The sequence below is a fragment of the Pan troglodytes genome, chromosome 2, assembly GCF_028858775.2.
Source record: "Pan troglodytes isolate AG18354 chromosome 2, NHGRI_mPanTro3-v2.0_pri, whole genome shotgun sequence".
Classification (NCBI taxonomy): domain Eukaryota; kingdom Metazoa; phylum Chordata; class Mammalia; order Primates; family Hominidae; genus Pan; species Pan troglodytes.
Genome location: NC_086015.1, coordinates 15,723,582 through 15,744,235, shown reverse-complemented (window position 1 = coordinate 15,744,235; position 20,654 = coordinate 15,723,582). Strand labels below are relative to the sequence as shown.

Sequence of the window (20,654 nt, the reverse complement as noted above, 5' to 3'; positions counted from 1 at the left end):
AGAAGAAGGAGGAGGAGGAGGAGGAGGAAAGAAGAAGAAGAAGAAGAAGAAGAAGAAGAAGAAGAAGAAGAAGAAGAAGAAGAAGAAGAAGAAGAAAGAAGAGGGAGAGGGAGAAGGAAGAAGGAGAAGAAGGAGAAGAAGAAGAAGAAGAAGAAGAAGAAGAAGGAGGAAGAGGAGGAGGAGAAGAAAAAAGGAGGAGGAGAAGAAGGAGAAGGAGGAGAAGAGGGAGGAAGAAAAGGAGAAGGAGGAGGGGGAGGAGAAGGAGAAGGAGGAGGAGGAGGAGGGAGAAAAAGAGGAGGGAAGAGAAGAAGGAGGGAGGAGAAGAGGAAGGAGAAGAGGAGAGAGGAGAAGAGGAGGGGGAGGAGGGGCAGGAGGAGGAAGTGTAAGAGGAAGAGGAAGAAGAGGAAGAAGAGGAGGAAGAGGAAGAAGAACAGGAAGAAGAAAGAGAAGAATCAGATTCTCTGAGCAATTTGAACTATGAAGATACGGAAGGAGTCAGTTACCTATGGGGGCAAAAGCTAAAAGGGGTAATAGAGATAGCAATAAGGGAGCCAAAGCTGTGAGGAAAGTCCTTGGCAGAGAGATGAGAAAGAACTAGATTGGGGAGGACGCACAAAGAAACAGAGCGAAAGGGAAACTGAGAAGCTGTGCAGTCGACGGGTGAGAGCACAACACAGCCACAACGCGTCCTTCCTACTCTGCACTTTTTTTTCATTTTCCTTTTTACAATGTTTTACTATGAAACAGGGCCGGGTGCGGTGGCTCATGCCTGTAATCCCAGCACATTGGGAGGCAGAAGTGGAGAATCACCCAGAGGTGACTGAGGATCACTTGAGGTCAGGAGTTCGAGACCAACTTGGTCAACATGGCGAAACCCCGTCTCTACTAAAAATACAAAACTTAGCTGGGCGTGGTGGCAGGCGCCTGCTACCTTAGCTACTCAGGAGGCTGAGGCAGGAGAATTGCTTGAACCCAGGAGGTGGAGGTTGCAGTGAGCTGAGATTATGCCACTGCACTCCAGCCTGGGTGAGAGAGCGAGACTCCGTCTCAAAATAAAAATAAAAATAAAAATAAAAAATAGGCCAGGTGCAGTGGCTCATGCCTGTAATCCCAGCACTTTGGGAGCCCGAGGCAGGTTGATCACCTGAGGTCAGGAGTTTGAGGCTAGCCTGGGTAACATGGTAAAACCCCATCTCTACTAAAAATACAAAATTAGCCAGGCATGGTGGCGCATGCCTGTGATCCCAGCTACTCAGGAGGCTGAGGCAGGAGAATCGCTTGAACCTGGGAGGTGGAGGTTGCAGTGAGCCGAGATCGTGCCACTGCACTCCAGCCTGGGTGAGAGAGCGAGACTCCGTCTCAAAATAAAAATAAAAATAAAAATAAAAATAAAAAATAGGCCAGGTGCAGTGGCTCATGCCTGTAATCCCAGCACTTTGGGAGCCCGAGGCAGGTTGATCACCTGAGGTCAGGAGTTTGAGGCTAGCCTGGGTAACATGGTAAAACCCCATCTCTACTAAAAATACAAAATTAGCCAGGCATGGTGGCGCATGCCTGTGATCCCAGCTACTCAGGAGGCTGAGGCAGGAGAATCGCTTGAACCTGGGAGGTGGAGGTTGCAGTGAGCCGAGATCGTGCCACTGCACTCCAGCCTGGGCAAGAGTGAGACTCCATCTCAAAAATAAAAATAAATAAATAAATAAATAAAAATATAAAAATAAAATAAAATAAAATAAAATGTTTTGCTATGAAACAATCCAAACATGTAAGAGCAGATAGAGTAGTGTGACCCCCCCATCCCCCACTGAGGGGCTACCTCAACACCCTCCTCTGCACCCATCCTCAGCTTCAACAACGATCAACTCTGGGCCAATCTTGTGTCTTTGCTACCTCCACTCAGTCACCCCCTTGATTATTTTGTTTTTAAAATACACTTCTGGCGCATTTATAAAATCCTTGGGTTGAAATATATTCTCATCAGTGGTCTATGTACAGCCTACCTTTATTTATTAGCTACTTAAGCAGTATTGTTTTCTTTTTGATTTGCCCAGTTATGTTCCTTATACATTTTTTAAACTTGTGGTAAAATATACATAATATAAAATGTACCACTTTAACCATTTTGAAGTGTTTAGTTCAGTATGGCATTAAGTACATTCACACTACTGTAAAACCATCACTTAAGTTTTTTTTTTTTTTTTTTTTTGAGACAGGGTCTCACTCTGTCACCCAGGCTGGAATGTAGTGGTATCAACACAGATCACTGTAGCCTCAACTTCCTGGACTCAGGTGATCCTACCATGTCAGCCTCCCAAGTAGCTGGGACTTACAGGCATGTGCCACCAGGCCCAGCTAATTTTTGGATTTTTTGTAGAGATGGGGTTTCGCGGTGTTGCCCAGGCTGGTCTCAAACTCCTGAGCTAAAGCAATGCACCCGCCTTGGCCTCCCAAAGTGCTGGGAATACAGGCATAAGCCACTGCGCCTGGCCTAGGTAGTTATCTTCAATAGAGAACCTGTGAACCTACCAAGCTAGGACCTAGACAACAATGTTTAACCAAATGGTTTTCTCCCATCCAATCCCATGCCTGCCCCCACCCCCACCCAGGTAATCCTGGCATCATCATCCCCTCAATTTTTATTTTATTTTGTTTTTATTTTATTTTATTTTTGAGACTCAGCTCTGTCGCCTAGGCTGGAGTACAGTGGTGTCATCTCAACTCACTGCAACCTCTGCCTCCCGGGTTCAAGTGATTCTCCTGCTTCAGCCTCCTGAGTAGCTGGGACTACAGGTGTGAGCCACCATCCCCAGCTAATTTTTTGTTTTGAGACGGAGTCTCACTCTGTCACCCAGGCTGGACTGCAATGGCCTGATCTCGGCTCACTGCAGCCTCCCGGGTTCAAACAATTCTCCTGACTCAGCCTGCTGAGTAGCTGGGATTATAGCAGCGTGCCACCACATCTGGCTAATTTTTGTATTTTTAGTAGAGACGGGGTTTCACCATGTTGGCCAGCCTGGACTTGAACTCCTGACCTCGTGATTCGCCCACCTTGGCCTCCCAAAGTGCTGGGATTACAGGTGTGAGCCACCACGCCTGACCATTTTTTTTTTTTGTATTTTTACTAGAGATGGGCTTTGCCATGTTGGCCAGGCTGGCCATGACTTATTTTTTATATCATTTTATTGCAGATATATGTACCACTAAAATTATTTTAAATTTTATTTTTAACATTACAAATAGAATATTATGCTGTATGTAATCTTTTGGGACTTAATTTTTTCAGTTAACATTGTCAAGATGCATCTGTATTGTTGAGGTCACTGTAAGTCATTTTAATTTAGGTTACTGTATAATATTCTATGTGTCTGCCATGTTCCACTTCCAGTCCCCCTAGACCTTTACAACAACCCCCCTTTTCCTTACAGTGGTAACTTGAGTGTGTCTCTCCTTTGCACAACTAAAAGAGCCAGACTAAAACGACCAGGCTTAGATGTTGCCAGAGCTAAGTCACGCTAATGCTGATGTAAGGCAAAGAGTGAGATCAATCCTTGCAAAGGTCGAAGACTGGTCACATCCATGAGAAAAGGTCTTCTGTCCCCATGATTTATTTGCAGAGTAAGGTTCGCTCCAAGCAGTGCAGTGATGGAAATTAAAGAGGCAGCTTTAGGACCTCCGCACTGACCCAAAATGGAAATCATTTAGCAGCAAACAAATGGCAATGTTGTCATAAAGATCAAATGAGATAATAATACGTGGGAACACTTTGTAAACCTTGGGCCATTTTTATAAATATGCAGTTGCACTATTATTGTTATCATTATTCATTTGCGTTGTCTGGGCATTTCATTTTCCTCTGTTCATAAGGTGCCCACCTGGACTGGATTTAAGTCAGAAGAGAAGGAAGATGTGAGTATTCATTAAACGTCTCTGCGAAGCCTGTAACCCCGCACCGGCCCTTCGAAGAAGCATTATCTCTGTTTTACGGATGAGAAAACCGAGGTTTGATAACTTGCCCCAAATCCTATAACAAATAGAGGCGGAGTTTGGATTCAAATTCTGTCTGAATCTAAAACCCTTTTTCTGTCTTACCATATTTCCTGGAATCTGCCCAGGCAGTCCTCATTCCTTCCTCATTCCCTGTCTGAGTTTGGCAGGATGAATCTCCTATTTACAGTCTTTCTCAGGATTTCTCTTTTCCTAGTCCGAGACTACTGATGCACTAAAACGGAGTCTATGTAAGAGTACCTTTGGGAAGACTGGGAACCTTCCGAGCTTTAATCTGTGAATATTTATCCAGGAATCAGGAAAGCCAGGGGACCTATGCCTAGGTTGACTTGTAAGTTGGGTTGTCCCATCTCCAGAGGCCCTGTATGGACTGGAGGAGAGTACATTTCACAAGGGGCCCCAAGTTTCGGGCAACACCTCCACCTGCTTTAGGTAAACCATTTAATCTCACTGAAACATGGAACTACGCATACCTGTCTTTGCATATCCAACAGGGGCTAAGATCCAGTGAGACACCGTGCTGTTCCTTGATATGATCAGATGAGGCAACAGATGGGAAAACAGTTTGAAAACTGCAAAGCATTTTTTTTTTTTCCAGCACGAATGTAAGCTGGTATTTGTTTTCATTGTTATCATTCCCTTTCAGCAGAGCCCTCTCCCAGGGAAAGCCCTTACAGTAGGGGCTCCTAATAATGACTGAGGTTTGAGAACAGCCAGAAGGCAAGCAACATGAAGCCTTTTAAAGCAAACCAGAGGAAGTCCAGTCTCTATTTATTTTATGAAGTTAGCGGCTGGATATGTTAAGCAAATGTTTTCTTAATTGTGGCAGTACAAGAAAACAATAGGGCAAGGGTTGCTGGGGATGGCGGGGGGCGGGTATCAGGCCTCTATCCCCCGGCCCCCCACCACCAAATCCCCAGAGAAAGACAGGAAAAAATTAAAGACAGGCCTTTTCTTTTCGTGGTCACATGTCTGCCCTGCTGCTGTAATATAAGAACCTGCGCCAATTAGAAACGTTTTACCTCCTCCTCCCTGCCCCTCCCCGGGCACATTTCAGAGCAGTCCGGGTTGTGGACGCCAGGAGTTTGCCAAACACAGCAAACACTGGTGTGTGAGCGGCTGAAGGGGACTCTTTCCACTCCGATCTCCCTCCCTCCCAGCCTGTTTTGATTTACTAGGACTTCCTCCTCCGGGCGAGGCGGGGGAAGGACGCCGCCGAGCGCCTGGAGTTGTGCGCGTGTGCGTGTGCGAGTGTGAAGTGCAGCGCTGGAGTGCAACATGCTGTAATGGGAGGAAACCCAGCGGCGTCGGAGCGCCCTGGACCGCCGCGGCCGTTCTGAGCGCAGTGGCGCCGAGCAGCCCCTCTCGCAGCCGGTGTGACCTGTCCCTTCAGGTGCGTGGCCGTCGGCCCGTCGGGGAGCGCGGCTCGGGCATGCGGGTGCCGAGAGGGGGCGACGGGGCCCGGGAGGCGGGGGACGGAAGGTGCGCCGCGTTCCGGGGGTGAGCGGGTGTGGACGGCGAACCGGCGCGGGCGGGTGGTGCGCCCTTCCCCGGCAGCTCGGCGAGCCGGGGGAAGCGGAGGGCGGCGTGGGTGCCGCAGGTTCGGCTGAACTCCGGGCACTTGGCGGGGTGTGTGTGGCGGGAAGGGCAGCAGGTCCGCGGGACGGGTCTGGTTGGACTGTGAACGTCGGCGTCCCGTGCGCTGTCCCCCGGGAGCAGGGACCTACTGTGCGCGCGTGGGGAGCGCGGCGGGCACCTGGGCGCGCACGAAATGTGGGTTTGTGTTTGTACATTTGCACGGCGCTGTGTCCCCTGGCGGGGCCTCGGGGGCCGGGGCGTGCGAGATGCCGTGTCCACAGCAGCGTGCGCCATGTCCACTCGCCCTGCCCGCTGGCGCCTCTCGGGAGCGCCCGCCCCGACAAACCTCACTGCCCCAGCGCGCCGGCATCGGCCCGGGAGGTGCGAGCTGGCACCGGGCGCGCAGCTGGCGGGGGAGGGAAAGCGGCCGCTCCCTGCCGCGGGAGGCCTCGCCCCTATCTCCCTACCGGCTCACCTGGGCTCAGCCCCCACCTGCTCCGTGAGGGGCGTGACCGAGGGCGTGGCCTGGCTGGCCTGGCGGAGCCCGGCTCAGGGTGGGCGGTGCCTCATTCCAGGGATTCCTCGCGCTCCCGCGCTCGCGTCCGCCGGCCCGGTCCGCGCGTGCGTGTGCGTGTGCGTGTGCGTGTTTGGCGGGGGCCCGTGCGGGGGCTCGGGCGCGAGCGCGCCTGTGCGTCTGCGCGCCCTCGGGGTGCGCCCCGCGTGCCCAGGTCCGGTCCCCGCCCCTGGGTCCCCCGCAGGGCCAGGCCGGCCCCAGGCGGGCGCGCCCAGAGCCGCCGGGCGGTGAGTGCGGTTGACCCGGTCGGCGGGGCGGGACCCGGGCTGGGCGAGGGCTGGCCTGAGAGGGGCCTTGGGGTGGGCTGTCGGAGCAGAACCGGGATGCCCTGCGGGAGGGAGGAGGTGGCGGGTCCTTGCCGGGCCGCTCGGGAGGCGCCGGTGGGAGCGGAAGCGCCTAGGCTCCCGGAGGACGTCCTGGGAGTCGGAGGCGCGGGGCGGGCGAGGAGGCCCGCGCCTGGCACCCCGCGGTCCCCGCCGGCCTCAGGGAGGGCTGCGATGTGGACTGCGGGAAGGGGCACCGTACTCTTCCTGTGCTTCCTGCCCGGTCCCCAAAACAGGACTGCACACTCTCCCTGCACCCAGTGCAGGCCTCGCCGAAGAGCACAGGGCTGTTCGCTTTTTGTTTTGCTTGAAGTCTCCTTTGATTCATCACCCTGAGACATTTAACTGTCTTAGGTTATGAAGACAGTGCTTGCTGGGGCTATTAGTATTTATGTACGTTGCTGGCATGTGTTCGTCTGTTTAAGTTAGATGATTAAAAAATCGGTTTCACTTTGATCGTCGGTGCTGTATGTTTGCTAGTTGTAGTCCCTTCTCTGTGATTAATAAGAACCAGCAGCCTGGCGCGGGAGGGTAGGGGTGTGGGGAAGTGGAGGCGGTTCTGCTGGGTTTTATCAACAGCTGGTTGCCCTCTCTTTGAAAGGCACTGTCTCCCAGTTTGTGGAGTTTTAATATCTTGTTCTATACCCAAGCCTACCTCTACTCAGAAGGAGTCTGGCAGTTGTTTCCTCTAAATAGTCAAAGACAAAAAAAAAAAATTAATTTGCCTATTAGGATTTGAAGGTCAGTTTTGCATACCATGTTAGCATACCAAACTTTAACTCTTTCTCTACTCGCCGAGTCCACGGACTTGTACTGTTCATTGTTTCCTGCTTGCATCTAATGAAGAGTCTGCGCATGACTGGGAGGGAGTAGAGTGGGCAGTTTAAGGAGACCTTTGGGGTCGGAGCAGTAAAGCTGTCCCTGTGGTGTGATCTTGGGACAAGTTATTTATTATCTCTAAGTCCCAATGCTCTCAATTTAAATAAAGGATTTAGAAATACTTGATTCAGAAGTTTCTTGTCTTACACTCAAGACAGTTTTGAATTTTTTTCTTGTATTTCCTGTTACATCTGGCCTGAAAAGTCATCTCCCCCACGGTGGAAATGATGTAAACCCTTCAATTCGTTGTTTAACTTTGGCAAAATTTTAATCCCAGGCTAATTTCCCCGGCCACTGTTTTTTCACACTTCTGGGCAGCCTGCCTTTGCTTTCCATTTGGAAGTGAATGCAAACTAATTTTTATGTTGACCAAAACACAATACAATTAAGAAGATAATTCTGCTATAAATAACTATGGACTACATTCCAAAACTGTGAATGTTGTAGTAAAAACAGCTCTGGGTTATTATTTCTGGAGACTTGAGTTCTAGTCCTATTAGTGTCACTGACTAGATTTATGACCAGAAATGTTACTCGTACTCAAACTTTGTATCTTATTTTCCTTTGTAAAAGGGTGGTAATATCAGTTCCAATACATCACAGAGTTTCAGGAATTAACAGAGAATAATGTGCTTTGAAAGTATTTTGTGTTATTTATAAATTCTTTGAAGCTTTGAAAGAGCTACATAAACACAGTTGTTACTGCTATCCCCCAACTGATTTAAAATTATGACTTTATCTGAAGATTTTAACACTTCTTACAGACATGATAATTATGTAAAAACTTTCACTTTTAAATGTTCTGGGCCGGGCGCGGTGTCTCACCTATGTAATCCCAGAACTTTGGGAGGCTGAGATAAGAGGATCGCTTGAGGCCAGGAGTTCCAGACCAGCCTGGACAACAGAGAGACTCCCGGCTCCCAAATGTACCAAAAAAAAAAAAAAAAAATCTGTAGTGGGAAATTCCTCTTAACTCCTTATGGAGGCAGCCCTGTTACCAGTCTCTGGTGGTTGCCAAAACAAATCCAAAGGGAGAGTTTATTTCGTGTCTCTTCTAGGTATCTCTCTTGGAGAGTTTTGCTGTGCAGCTTTTAATTTGCCTTAGTAAAATAATGAGTAGGTTAACAATAAAAGTTGTTTTGTAACTTTGAACATGACCTAACAAAAGTACTAAAAGTTGTAAGCTCAGGAGGGAAAAATAAAATACACGGGAAAATTTTAACGTCACTGAAATTGTGAAACTCCGTCTCAAAAAAAAAAAGCACAAAAATATATAAAAACATGTTACTAAATAGACTGCAAAAAGCACACTTGTTTACAGCATGAGAGCTCAAACAAGAAGGCAGGGTATTGCCTTCTTGTTTTGGTGTGGTGATTTTAACATACCAATGTGTCTGCTTATTGCTTGTGTGAGATGAACTGTTGCAGCTATGAGAACCTGGTGAAAGAGAAAGTTTTTTGTGTGTGTGAGTTAAGAAATTTCTTCGAGGTATGTTAACTGAGGCTCATTTGTGCTTCTTTCAGGGAGCTCACCTAAAGTTAATGAAGCTATGGGTGGGTGTTTAATAAAAGAGCAAAGTGAATGCTGCTAATCTGTAGCATTTAGGATCTGTCCACATTAACCACCCCCCCCCCCAAAAAAAAACCCAGTATCATAAGAACTAGATTGCAAAATCTTGATGCAAGATTTGGCAGATACAAACTGCCAAGGTAGGAAAAGGAATGTAGGAGGTGCTAAAACCAGAACAATTATACCTTCTTGAAATACAGAATAATAGCACTTTTGCAAAGAGAGAAAACTTTGTAGAATGTACTTTCTGTGTCTCATGCCTCAGGTCTGATAACCAGATACAGTCGATCCTCATTTTTCGTGGGTTCCATGTTTATAAATTTGTCTACTCACTAAAATTTATTTGTAAGCCCCAAATCAATGCCTCTGACACTTTCTTCGACATTTGTGGACATGTGCAGTGTGGGGAAAAATTTGAGCCTCCCAGTGCATATGTTCCCAGTAGAGCTCAGACAAGGCACTACCCTGCCTTCTTGTTTGAGCTCTCATGCTGTAAACAAGTGTGCTTTTTGCAGTCTATTTAGTAACATGTTTTTATATATTTTTGTGCTTTTTTTTTTTTTTTTTTTTGAGACAGTTTCACTCTTGTTGCCCAGGCTGGAGTGCAGTGGCGCGATCTCGGCTCACTGCAACTTCCACCTTCCGGTTTCAAGTGAGTCTCCTGCCTCAGCCTCCCGAGTAGCTGGGATTACAGGCACCCGCCACCACACCTGGCTAATTTTTGTATTTTTAGTAGATATGGGGCTTCACCATGTTGGCCAAGCTGGTCTTGAACTTCTGACCTCGTGATCTGCCTGCCTCGGCCTCCCAAAGTGCTGGGATTACAGGTGTGAGCCACTGCACCCTGCCCATTTTTGTGCTTTTTATTGGGGATTTTGCTATTTACAGTGGCCCCCAAGTATGGTGCTAAAATGCTGTCTAATGTTCCTCAGCCAAGAAGGCTGTGATGAGCCTCATGGAGAAAATATACATGTTAGATGAGCTTCATTCAGGCTTGAGTTACGGTGCTGTTGGCCTTGAGTTCAACATTAATGAATCAACAATAGGTATTAAATAAGGTGTCTTTAAACAGAAACATACGTAAAACAAGGTTGTGTATTGATCAGTTTGCAAAAATGTGACCAGAAGCCGGAAGGAATCTCACTCTCATTTCCCCTAGGAACACTGGTTCAATATCCACTAATTCAATGTTCACAGAGATTTTACAGAACACAACTACTATGAATAACAAGAACTAGGCCGGGCCCGGTGGCTCACGCCTATAATCCCAGCACTTTGGGAGGCCGAGGCAGGTGGATCACCTGAGGTCAGGAGTTTGAGACCAGCCTGGCCAACATGGTGAAACCCCGTCTCTACTAAAAATACAAAAATTAGCTGGGCATGGTGGTGGGCACCTGTGATCCCAACTACTAGGGAGGCTGAATCAGGAGAATTGCTTGAACCCGGAAAGTGGAGGTTGCAGTGAGCTGAGATCGCACCATTGCACTCCAGCCTAGGCGACAGATCAAGGCTCCATCTCAAAAAATAAAAAAAAGAACCAATAATATTTACTGATGGTAATAACTACAGTGCTACCTAATGTTGCACTGTGTCATTAATTAGATGACTTTATGTAGGCTTTAATAGGCTGAGGGCTGAGATTTGATTTTGGAACAATGGAGAGTTAGACCTGGGCTGTTCTGGGAAGCTTGCTAACTTGGGCTGTGATGCAAATTCATCTTTTTTTTTGAGACGGAGTCTCGCTCTGTCACCCAGGCTGGAGTGCAGCGGCGCGATCTCGGCTCACTGCAAGCTCCGCCCCCCGGGTTCACGCCATTCTCCTGCCTCAGCCTCCCGAGTAGCTCGGACTACAGGCACCCGCCACCATGCCTGGCTAATTTTTTGTATTTTTAGTAGAGATGGGGTTTCACTGTGTTAGCCAGGATGGTCTTGATCTCCTGACCTCGTGATCCGCCCGCCTCAGCCTCCCAAACTGCTGGGATTACAGGCGTGAGCCACTGCGCCCGGCCCAAATTCATCTTTTATTCTTGGGAGTAATAGGTCCCTAAGAATATGTGTCGCTTTAGCACTTGTGAATAGGAAATACTAACTATTCACATAAGTATTCAAATTTTAAGTCTTCAAATAAATGCAAGAGCAAGCATATCCAGAGTAATCTAAAAATGCCAAAGAGTTTCTGTTATTTCGTATGCCTTGCTGTATAAGGCTGCGGTCTTGAAAATGAAGAGAGAGAGATTCATAATATCCTAAAATGAGAAAGAAAAACATGGTTCATTTTTTTCTTTTTTTCTTTTTTGTATTTTTATTTATTTATTTTATTTTATTTTTTGTATTTTTAGTAGAAATGGGATTTCACCATGTAGGCCAGTCTGGACTCGAACCTCTGGCCTCAAGCGATCCACCTGCCTTGGCCTCCCAAAGTGCTGGGATTACAGGTGTGAGCCACCGTGCCTGGCCTCATTTTTATTTGTGCTGACAACAGTGTTGAAAAATGTTGGGAATTGGTAGTCTGCTCAGAAAGTTCAGACTTGATTTTTATTTGTCCCCCTTAGATAACAGTGGTTTCAGTGTGGGCCCACCATATAGTCACTTTCCATGGGACACTTTAGGGAGATGGGTGGACTTCAGCCAGCAGTAAGAATTTTGCACCAGCATCAGGCAGCATTGCATAGGGCCGTGAAATGTGTTGTAATGTAAGTTGGGTTTTGCAGCCCAGAGCCTGTATAGATGTACCTCACCGGGTACATGATCAACTTTCATACAGTCTGTGCATTTGTATAGTTTACACTGATACCAAACTGTATTACAATAACCGAGGATTTTTGTCACTGTGTGGTGGCACTATCTGCTAGCTCCTGTTGCCAGGGTAGTTGTGATGACTAAGTATCATACCCCTGCCCTCCTGCAGGGCTGAGAAGTCCCATAGACTCAAGCCCTGAGCCACGTTAGCGTCAGGAAACCTTGAGTGGTTGAGCAGAGCATTCATTCAGGGTTTCCATCCAGAGTGTTAGCCCTTTATTTGGTCTGAGTTAATGGGGGTCTCACTTTCTGTTGAGGTCATGGGAGGTGGAGGCACCTAAGGTTACCTGTTCCTGCTATACAGCCTCCAGCCTACATTGGAGGGTAAGAGATTGACGGCTGCCCAGCCTGTAGACCTCCCTCCTGCAGAGGTTTCACAGGAGGGGTGCTAAGCCTTATGGAAAGGGTGTGATCTGGGGCTCACACTTGAGGTTGGCAGGTACCTGAAAAAATCCTAATTAGGGATTTTATGCAGAGATATATATATATATATATATATATAATATATATACACACAGTTCTCAGGAGGTAGATATAGAACATGAAGATATATTGTTCAAATATTAGAACGTTTGGCCTTCTAATGAATTTTCAGGAGTGATCATGTGTAGAAGTAAGGAATTTGACGCAAGCAGAAGCAGCCAAGTTCTTCTGGCATTGATGCTTCAAATTACGGCAGCGTGAGTCAGTTATACCTGCTTGGGACATGCCTCCGTGAGGAAAGCTCGAATAGCAAATGATCCGTCTGTTTATGCTCTTTCTTTGATAATATGACTATTGAGAGAATATTTTGAATAAGGGCTGGCTTCTATGTAGAAAGGTGACATACAATTTAAGGTTGTGAGCAGTTCGAGCACCAAGGTGAAATTTTAAAAATGTTCTCACTGAACCTTAACAGTTAGCCATTGGAGCTTGACCACAGGTCTTCCTGAGCATGGTGATGTTGACACCATCCTTCCTACTACTGTACCTGTTCATGGATCTCAAAGTCCTCAGGGTTTTAGCTTGACTCCTCTGTAGCTGTGGCCCCAGAAACCGCTATGTCTTGGTAGTTTGTTGCCGGTGTCGTTGTTGGCCACAGTCTTAGCATCAATTGACCTGGTGTGACAGTCTTCTTTTCTTACCTGCCTTGGTTACTATTAATGTGACTCCACGCCTACCTCTGTTAGAAGAATTTCAAATACACCATGGTTTGCGTGTTCCTGAGGGGTAAGGGCTTGCTTCCCCTTGCTCGCTGTTGAAACGGTCACATTATTGCCTGATAGGTATCTCAAGGTGTAGAGGAAAGAGCACAGGGCTAGAAGTCGTGCTTGCTAATGGAAGGTTTGCTTTGACCTAGGCTAAATAATTGTGCTTGTCACTAAAACCTCTTTAGCATGATCAACTTAAGAGTAGTAAAAATAGCATTGGAGGGAGAATTGAGAGACTTGAATTCTAGTCTTAGTTGCTTCAGGAAGTCACTTCCATTCTTGATGCCTCAATTTTTCTTTTTTTTAATCTGTAGAAGAAAAATAATAATCATATTTGGCCATTTGGCCTAAGTAATAATTTGATTGTGAGAATCCAATGAGGTCATTTATGTGAATGTATTTTGAAAACCTGTATGCTCTACACCTGGAAGATGGTGGTGGTAGACTAATAAAATCTGTTTCTCTCTTTAGTTTGTAAGACATTCTCAGTTACATCGTTTAATCTATGTGATAAGCTTGTGATCATATGAAGTTAGTTAGGCAATTTTTTAACTTTTTTTTTAAGGAGTAAACTAGGGCCTGGAGAGGGTAAATGACTGGCCCATACAATTAAGTGTTAGACATCTAGGGCAAAGCCTAGAGCAAAATAGGCTTTCAGGGATTGTTGACTGAATGAGTGAAAGATTTAAAGTAGGGCTCAAACTTGGGCTTCCTGATGCTAAAGTCCTGGCTCTGTTGACTTAACAGATGGTAAAGTGCGAGAAGAAAAAAGGATTACTCAAATGAGAGATATTTTTAGCAAGAAGAGCAGAGAGGGGTGGTCTGAGAATGGGATGTTAACAGGAAGAATATGTGCTGCACGAAGTTGGTGGGGCATCACCGGACACTCTGGGGAGGAGAAAGAGCTGGAGGATTTAAAACTGTGAAACTGTGCTTGCATGTCGCCACCAGAATCTGGTGACATTTGGTCTGATTCTCATTTCAGTTTTCCTTCTCACTGAGCCTGACAGCCAGCGTTATCACCCAGTATCATCCATATTTGGTGTACGGTGCTCAAGGGCAGGGAGTTTACTTTTCCTTTTTTGTAACGTCTAAATACAGTGTTTTAATAGAGGAGATACCCAATAAATACCTCTAAATTCTTTTTTATTTTTATTTTTGAGACAGGGTCTCCCTCTGTCACCCAGGCTGGAGTACAGTGGCGTGATCTCAGCTCATTGCAGCTTCAACTTCCCGGGCTCAAGCCATCCTTCTGCCTCAGCCTCCCAAGTAGCTGGGACTACAGGCATACGCCACCATACCTGGCTAATTTTTTTTTTTTTTTGAGATGGAGCCCAGGCTGGAGTGCAGTGGCGCAACCTCGGCTCACTGCAAGCTCTGCCTCCTGGGTTCACGCCATTCTTCTGCCTCCTCAGCCTCCCGAGTAGCTGGGACCACAGGTGCCCGCCACCATGCCCGGCTAAGTTTTTGTACTTTTAGCCGAGATGGGGTTTCACCATGTTAGCCGGGATGGTCTCGATCTCCTTACCTCGTGATCTGCCCGCCTCAGCCTCCCAAAGTGCTGGGATTACAGGGGTGAACCACCGCGCCTGGCCAATTTTTGTATTTTTTTGTTGAGATGAGGTTTTGCCACGTTGCCCAGGCTGGTCTCAAACTCCTGGGCCCAGGTAATCTGCCCACCTTGGCCTCCCAAAGTGCTGGAATTACAGGCATGAGCCATTGTGCCCAGCCACCTCTAAATTCTTTTTTTTTTTTTGAGATGGAGTCTCACTCTGTTGCTCAGGCTGAGTACTATGGTGCGATCTCAGCTTACTGCAAACTCCGCCTCCCGGGTTCAAGTGATTCTCCTGCCTCAGCCTCCTGAGTAGCTGGGATTACAGGTGCTCACCACCACGCCCAGCTAATTTTTGTATTTTTAGTAGAGACGGGGTTTCACCATGTTGGCCAGACTGGTTTCGAACTCCTGACCTCAAGTGATCTGCCTGCCTCAGCCTCTCAAAGTGCTGGAATTATATGCATGAGCCACGGTGCCCAGACACATCTCTAAATTCTTGATGGCCAAGAAGTACCCCCCATGCCATGGTGTGATAGTTCATACTTTTGGGTTTGTCCTACCATTGTATATTATTAGCTGAAACCAAATTGGTTTTAGCTCAGGGAGTGGTCCTGGGGAGGCCAGAGTTTGGACTCATGAAGGAACAGGGCCAACAGGAATTAGGGTATTTTATTGTGTGCATCTGGAAGTTGGAGAGGCCATCAGGTGTTTAAGGATAGTGATGTCTGTCTATTTCTGACTTTTGGCCCTGTTACGGTGTGTGGCAGGAACACCTGGCAGTTTGAATGTGAGTCCTCCGATGCTCACCCCCCTGGCCTCCACATCTAGACAAGGTAGTTGCTCCATGTTCTCGTACTCTTACCTAAAGTATATCGTATCTAGCCACTGACATGGGACAGACATGGAGTGAACATGCCTGGTGCTGTAGCTTTTATTGTGCAAATCTTCTTGGAAAACTTCCATAACATATTTTGGAGTTGTGTTCCATTGCTTGAAAAACAATATAATCTAATATACCCCACAGTGCTGTTCCCAAGTGATTTGGTTTGGATGTTTGTCCCCTCCAAATGTTATGTGGAAATGTGATCCTCAGTGTTGGAGGTGGGTCCTGGTGGGAGAGGTTGGATCATGGGAGCGATCCCTCATGAATGGTTTAGTGCCATCCCCTTGGTGATGCGTGAGTTCTCTGGTAGTTCATGGGAGATCTGGTTGTTGAAAAGAATGTGGCACCTTCTTGCCTCTTTTGTTCCTGCCCTTGCCATGTGATGTGCTGGCTTCTGCTTTGCCTTCCATTATGATTGGAAGCTTCCTGAGGTCTCACCAGAAGCTGAGCACATGCTGGCACCATGCTTATACAGTCTACTGTGAGCCAGTTAAACCTCTTTTCTTATAAATTACGCAGCCTCAGGTATTACTTTATAGTGACACAAAATGGACTAACACACCAAGATAGGTACTCGTGTCCCCTTGTTGACTAAAAAGGGACAGTTCTTTGTGGAAGGCCAAAAAATGGCTGTCAGATTTATAGCTGAGCTTGCCGTTAGCACTGAGTGCCCCTAAGTTTTTGTAGCTTTAAAATTGATACCTCTTGTTCCCTAATTCTCAGCCTTTAGTGATTTGGAAGAACATATGAATTGAGGCTAAGGGAGTGTGAGGAAAGGCATGTGGACTGGCAGAGAAAATATATGACCATTACCTGAAAAAAAAAAAAAATCCACAACAACAAAATATATGTCTATTCATGATGAATTAACTTCACATTTGACAACCACGAAAAAGGTGAATAGACAGACCAGAAACTGGTTTGCAGTGCAGTGGAGCACATAATGTACTTTGTATCTGTTTTTTTTTAGACAGAGTCTTGCACTGTTCCCTGGGCTGGAGTGCAATGGTGCAATCTCGGCTCACTGCAACCTCCGCCTCTCAAGTTCAAGCTATTCTCCTGCCTCAGCCTCCCGAGTAGCTGGGATTACAGGTGCCTGCTACCATGCCTGGCTAATTTCTTATATTTTTAGAAGAGACGGGGTTTCTCTATGTTGGCCAGGCTCGTCTTGAACTCCTGACCTTGTGATCCGCCCACCTTGGCCTCCCAAAGTACTGGGATTACAGGCATGAGCCACTGCACCTGGCCCTCTGTATCTTTTTCTAGAGCCACACTCCACTCACTTAAATGTTGTTATGTTCCAGGTGTCAGCATTTCAATGGATTATTATTATTATTATTTTTGAGATGGAATCTTACTCTGTTGCCCAGGCTGGAGTGCACTTTCCCAATCTCGGCTCACCGCAACCTCCGTCTCCCGGGTTCAAGCAGTTCTCCTGCCTCAGCCTCCTGAGTAGCTGGGATTACCGGCGCCATCACCACCATGCCTGGCTAATTTTTGTATTTTTAGTAGAGACTGAGTTTCACCATGTTGTCCAGGCTAGTCTTGAACCCCCACCCTCAAGTGATCCGCCCACCTCAGCCTCCCAAAGTGCTGGGATTACAGGTGTGAGCCACCATGCCTGGTCCTCAATGGATTATTTTTGGTTATCACTATATCCTAATGCAAAACTACCACAGAAATAAGACATTATTGGGATAGACCTAGATTTGTTTTTCAGATGCAGCATAATTTTTTGTGTAAGGTAGAGGATAATTTGTGGCTCATAAAGGAAATAAAATAAACTTGTCACCTCCTTGCTTGAAGCTTTTCGGGCCATTCCAGGACTTTTAATAAGATATCGGTGTTGCAGGCCCTCCAGGCACACGTGACCTGGCCCTGTGCTGCCCACCTCAGGCCTCCCTTTTGCTGACTTCAGGGCAGCCACCCTGGCCGCCCCCCACATCACCTGCCCAGCTTTTTTGTGTGTTGGTCTCAGCATGTGCTGCTGTCTCCCACCTTCCCCCACCCTCCCTGCTCTTTCTGGGTCTAATTCTTCTCATTCTTTAGGTCTCAACTTCCGTTCATCTCTTCAGCGAAATCTTCCCAGACCACGCTAGCTAAAGTAGTGGACAGTGCCCTGTCATTTTCAGTACATCTACTGTCATTTGTGATTTATTCAATATATTTGCATAAGTTTTGGCAAATAATTATTTCAATACCTATAAGGCCCATTCACTTCTCAGAAAACCATATGAGGGAGGTAATATTAATACCTCCATTTTCCAGATGTGGAAATAGACACACAGAGGTTGTCATTTCCCAGGGTTACATAGATTGGAAGTGGTTTACCTGGATTCATATTAATCCTGATGCTAATTTGATGCTGAAATAATCATGATGCTGATTTGCCTGTCACTGTGGTGTGATCCTCCATCTAATACTGTAGCCATGGTTTTTCCTCCCACATTATCAATATGTTTTATTGGGTTTATTTAGTGCTGTGGATAGGATGTATATAAGACATAAAATGCAGAAGACTTTTTGTTTGTTTTTTAGAGATGGGGTCTCACCCTGTCACTCAGGCTGGAGTGCAGTGGTGTGATCATAGCTCACTGCAGCATCGACCTCCTGGCTTCAACGGAGCCTCCCACCTCAGCCTCCCGAGTAGCTGGGACTATAGGTATACGTCCCTATGCCCGGCTAATTGTTTAATCTTTTGTAGAAATGAGTAAATTTCTAAATTTCTGTGTTGCTCAGGATGGTCTGGAACTCCTGGGCTCAAGCGATCCTCCTGCCTTGGCCTCTCAAAGCACTGGGATTACATGGCTGAGCCACCACACCCGCCTGGAAGACCTTTTTTTTTTTTTTTTAATAACTGTTATCTTCCACCTTTGCTTTGTTCTTCCATGGCTAGATAATGCTTGGTCCCCGTCCCTCATTTCCCAGCTGTATTGTCCTTATCTTGCACCTGCTTCCTACAGAAGCCTCTTAACTCATCCACCTCCAGTAACTTCTGGAGTCACCCTCTCCAGTCAAACCATCCTACACAGAACTTCTTCGTCTTTTTTTTTTTTTTTTTTTTTTTGAGGCAGGGTCTGGCTCTGTTGCCCAGGCTGGAGTGCAGTGGTGCAATTACGGCTTACTGCAGCCTCAACCCTTCGTGGTCAAGTGATCCTCCCACCTCAGCTCCCTGAGTAGCTGGGACCATAGGCCCATGCCACCACTTCCAGCTGATTTTTTATTTAAAAATTTTTTTTTTTAGAAATGGGGTCTCACTATGTTGCCCAGGCTGTTCTCCAACTGCTGAGCTCAAGCAATTATTCTGCTTCAGCCTCCTAAAGTGCTGGGACTATAGGCGTGAGCCACATGCCTAGACACATGGAACTTCTAAACTAAAATAGTGTGAACATCATGTCACAGGCCAGCTCAGGGACAGATGATGACAACTGCCTGTTGCCTGTGACATTAAGTATAAACCTGAAGGCCAGCTGTCAGCTCTTTCCTAAGGCCACCCGCATCAGGCTCACCTGAATTTAGCTTCTGCTGCTTCCTAACATGGATTTTCAGTTCTAGCTAGGCAGGTCTGGCCACCTGTCCCAGGTGCTCATTCCTGCCCTTGTGCCTTTTCTCAGACTGTTGACTCAGGATGACTGCACTGGGGATAAGACAGGGTCCTTGCACCTAGGAAGTATACAGAAACACAGTGCGATCCAGGAAGGTGAGGGAGGCCAGAGAGGAGAGTGACTGCCTGGAGCAGGGCAACCAGGGAAGGAAATTTTCGAAGTGGCTTTTTGAAACACACACGCATCCACAAACCACCCCCAAACAAAAAATAGATGTGCACAAGGCAAACACATTAGCTGACATTGATCTCTTTTATCACACAGTACCCATTTTAGTTTTAAATAATATTTAGTCTTTGATTATCCTCTTTTTAATTTTGCCTGTCATTATCCTATCTTATAAAATTTAGTTTCCGAACAAGAGCGTGACTCCTTGAAAGCAGAGATGTATCTTCTGTTTCTCCTTAACCTTTCCTGGGCACTTTGCTGAGCTTAGAATAATTGTGTAATAAACATTGGTTGATTTCATTAATAAGGTTGCAGCAGATGGCAGGTGCCTTGTGGATGAACCTTTAATACCCATTATCTTATCTACCTACTTTGAATGTAAGTTGCTTGGGGGTTTAGGATTTCATAGCATCTGTATAAACTTAAATGTCTAATCTTCCACTATGCTAGAATTCTGGGTCTACCTTATGTCATTTGATACTTTTATGCTTTGATATTTTGTTTCTGTGCATACTTTATATAACCTAAGGTATGTATTAATCTATTTAGGTCTAGAATTTTGAAAGCATTGTCCTTCAACTTAATGGGGTAAAATTAATTTAGAGAATTATGAGTCTAAATGCTGTATTATTGCAGAGTAGGATGCTTATCAGCAGTTACTACCCCAAATCACAAGATCTTTTTTTTTTTTTTTGAGACGGAGTCTCGCTCTGTCGCCCAGGCTGGAGTGCAGTGGCGCGATCTCAGCTCACTGCAAGCTCCGCCTCGCGGGTTCATGCCATTCTCCTGCCTCAGCCTCCCCAGTAGCTGGGACTACGGTGCCCACCACCGCGCCTGGCTAATTTTTTGTGTTTTTAGTAGAGACGGGGTTTCACTGTGTTAGCCAGGATGGTCTTGACCAAATCACAAGACTTTAAAACCCAGATCTTTCCTGAATAGGAAACTGGCTTGGGTGAAGAGAATATTACCTAGTTCTTGGTAGTTCAGCAGACTTTTTTCTGTTAGTCCAAGTTCTTGTTGGTTTTCTCCATTGTTGAACAAGTTCACAAATCCTTCCTCTCAGGAGATGGTCTTTTCTGTTTTTACAAAGAAGATCAGGAATGTGAGCACTGTTAGGTTTTCCCTCTTAGACCGCTGCTTTTACCCATCCTCTCTGAAAAAGAAGACATGTGCGTGTGTTAGGAGGTCGTGGCCTCCCTGCCACTCTTAGTCTTCCGTGGCCCTCCCCTCCCCTCTCTGCCTGCCAAGCTCAGTGAGCTCCGCCTCTGCGTTTTCCTGCATCCCCGCGGCTCCGGTGCCAGTGCCCCTCGCTGCCCTCCGCGTGCCTGCCCACGGCTCTGGCCTTCCCGTTGTCCGCCCTGCGCTCAGCTTCCCGAGCTCTACTCCGTTCCACGTGGTGCGGCCAGGATAACTTGCCCAGAACGCATGGACGACTAAGCCGCTTTTCTGCTCAGATGGAGTTTTCAGTGGCTCCTTAATGCGTGTCAAGCCGCGGTCCCATCGAAGCCCTCAGTCCTTTCACGAT

At 46.7% G+C, this 20,654-nt stretch overlaps 2 protein-coding genes across 3 annotated transcripts in view; both read left to right on the top strand.

Annotated features, from left to right (window-relative positions):
• Positions 1-3,949, top strand: part of TAMM41 (TAM41 mitochondrial translocator assembly and maintenance homolog) — a 124,770-nt gene extending 120,821 nt beyond the window's left edge. The window contains exon 8 of the mRNA XM_009444911.4: positions 3,865-3,949. Within this exon, the coding sequence (XP_009443186.2) occupies positions 3,865-3,887 (23 nt within the window). The 3' untranslated portion in view covers positions 3,888-3,949. The remainder of the gene's footprint in view (positions 1-3,864) is intronic.
• A 1,180-nt stretch (positions 3,950-5,129) lies between these two features.
• The window catches only part of VGLL4 (vestigial like family member 4), a 165,912-nt gene continuing 150,387 nt past the window's right edge, over positions 5,130-20,654 (top strand). The window contains exon 1 of one of the 2 annotated variants that reach the window (XM_016940483.3): positions 5,130-5,398. The gene's annotated coding sequence lies outside the window, so the exon portion shown is untranslated. Of the gene's footprint in view, positions 5,399-6,242; positions 6,385-20,654 lie in introns of those variants that run through there. The other variant, XM_016940481.4, reaches the window with a different exon arrangement.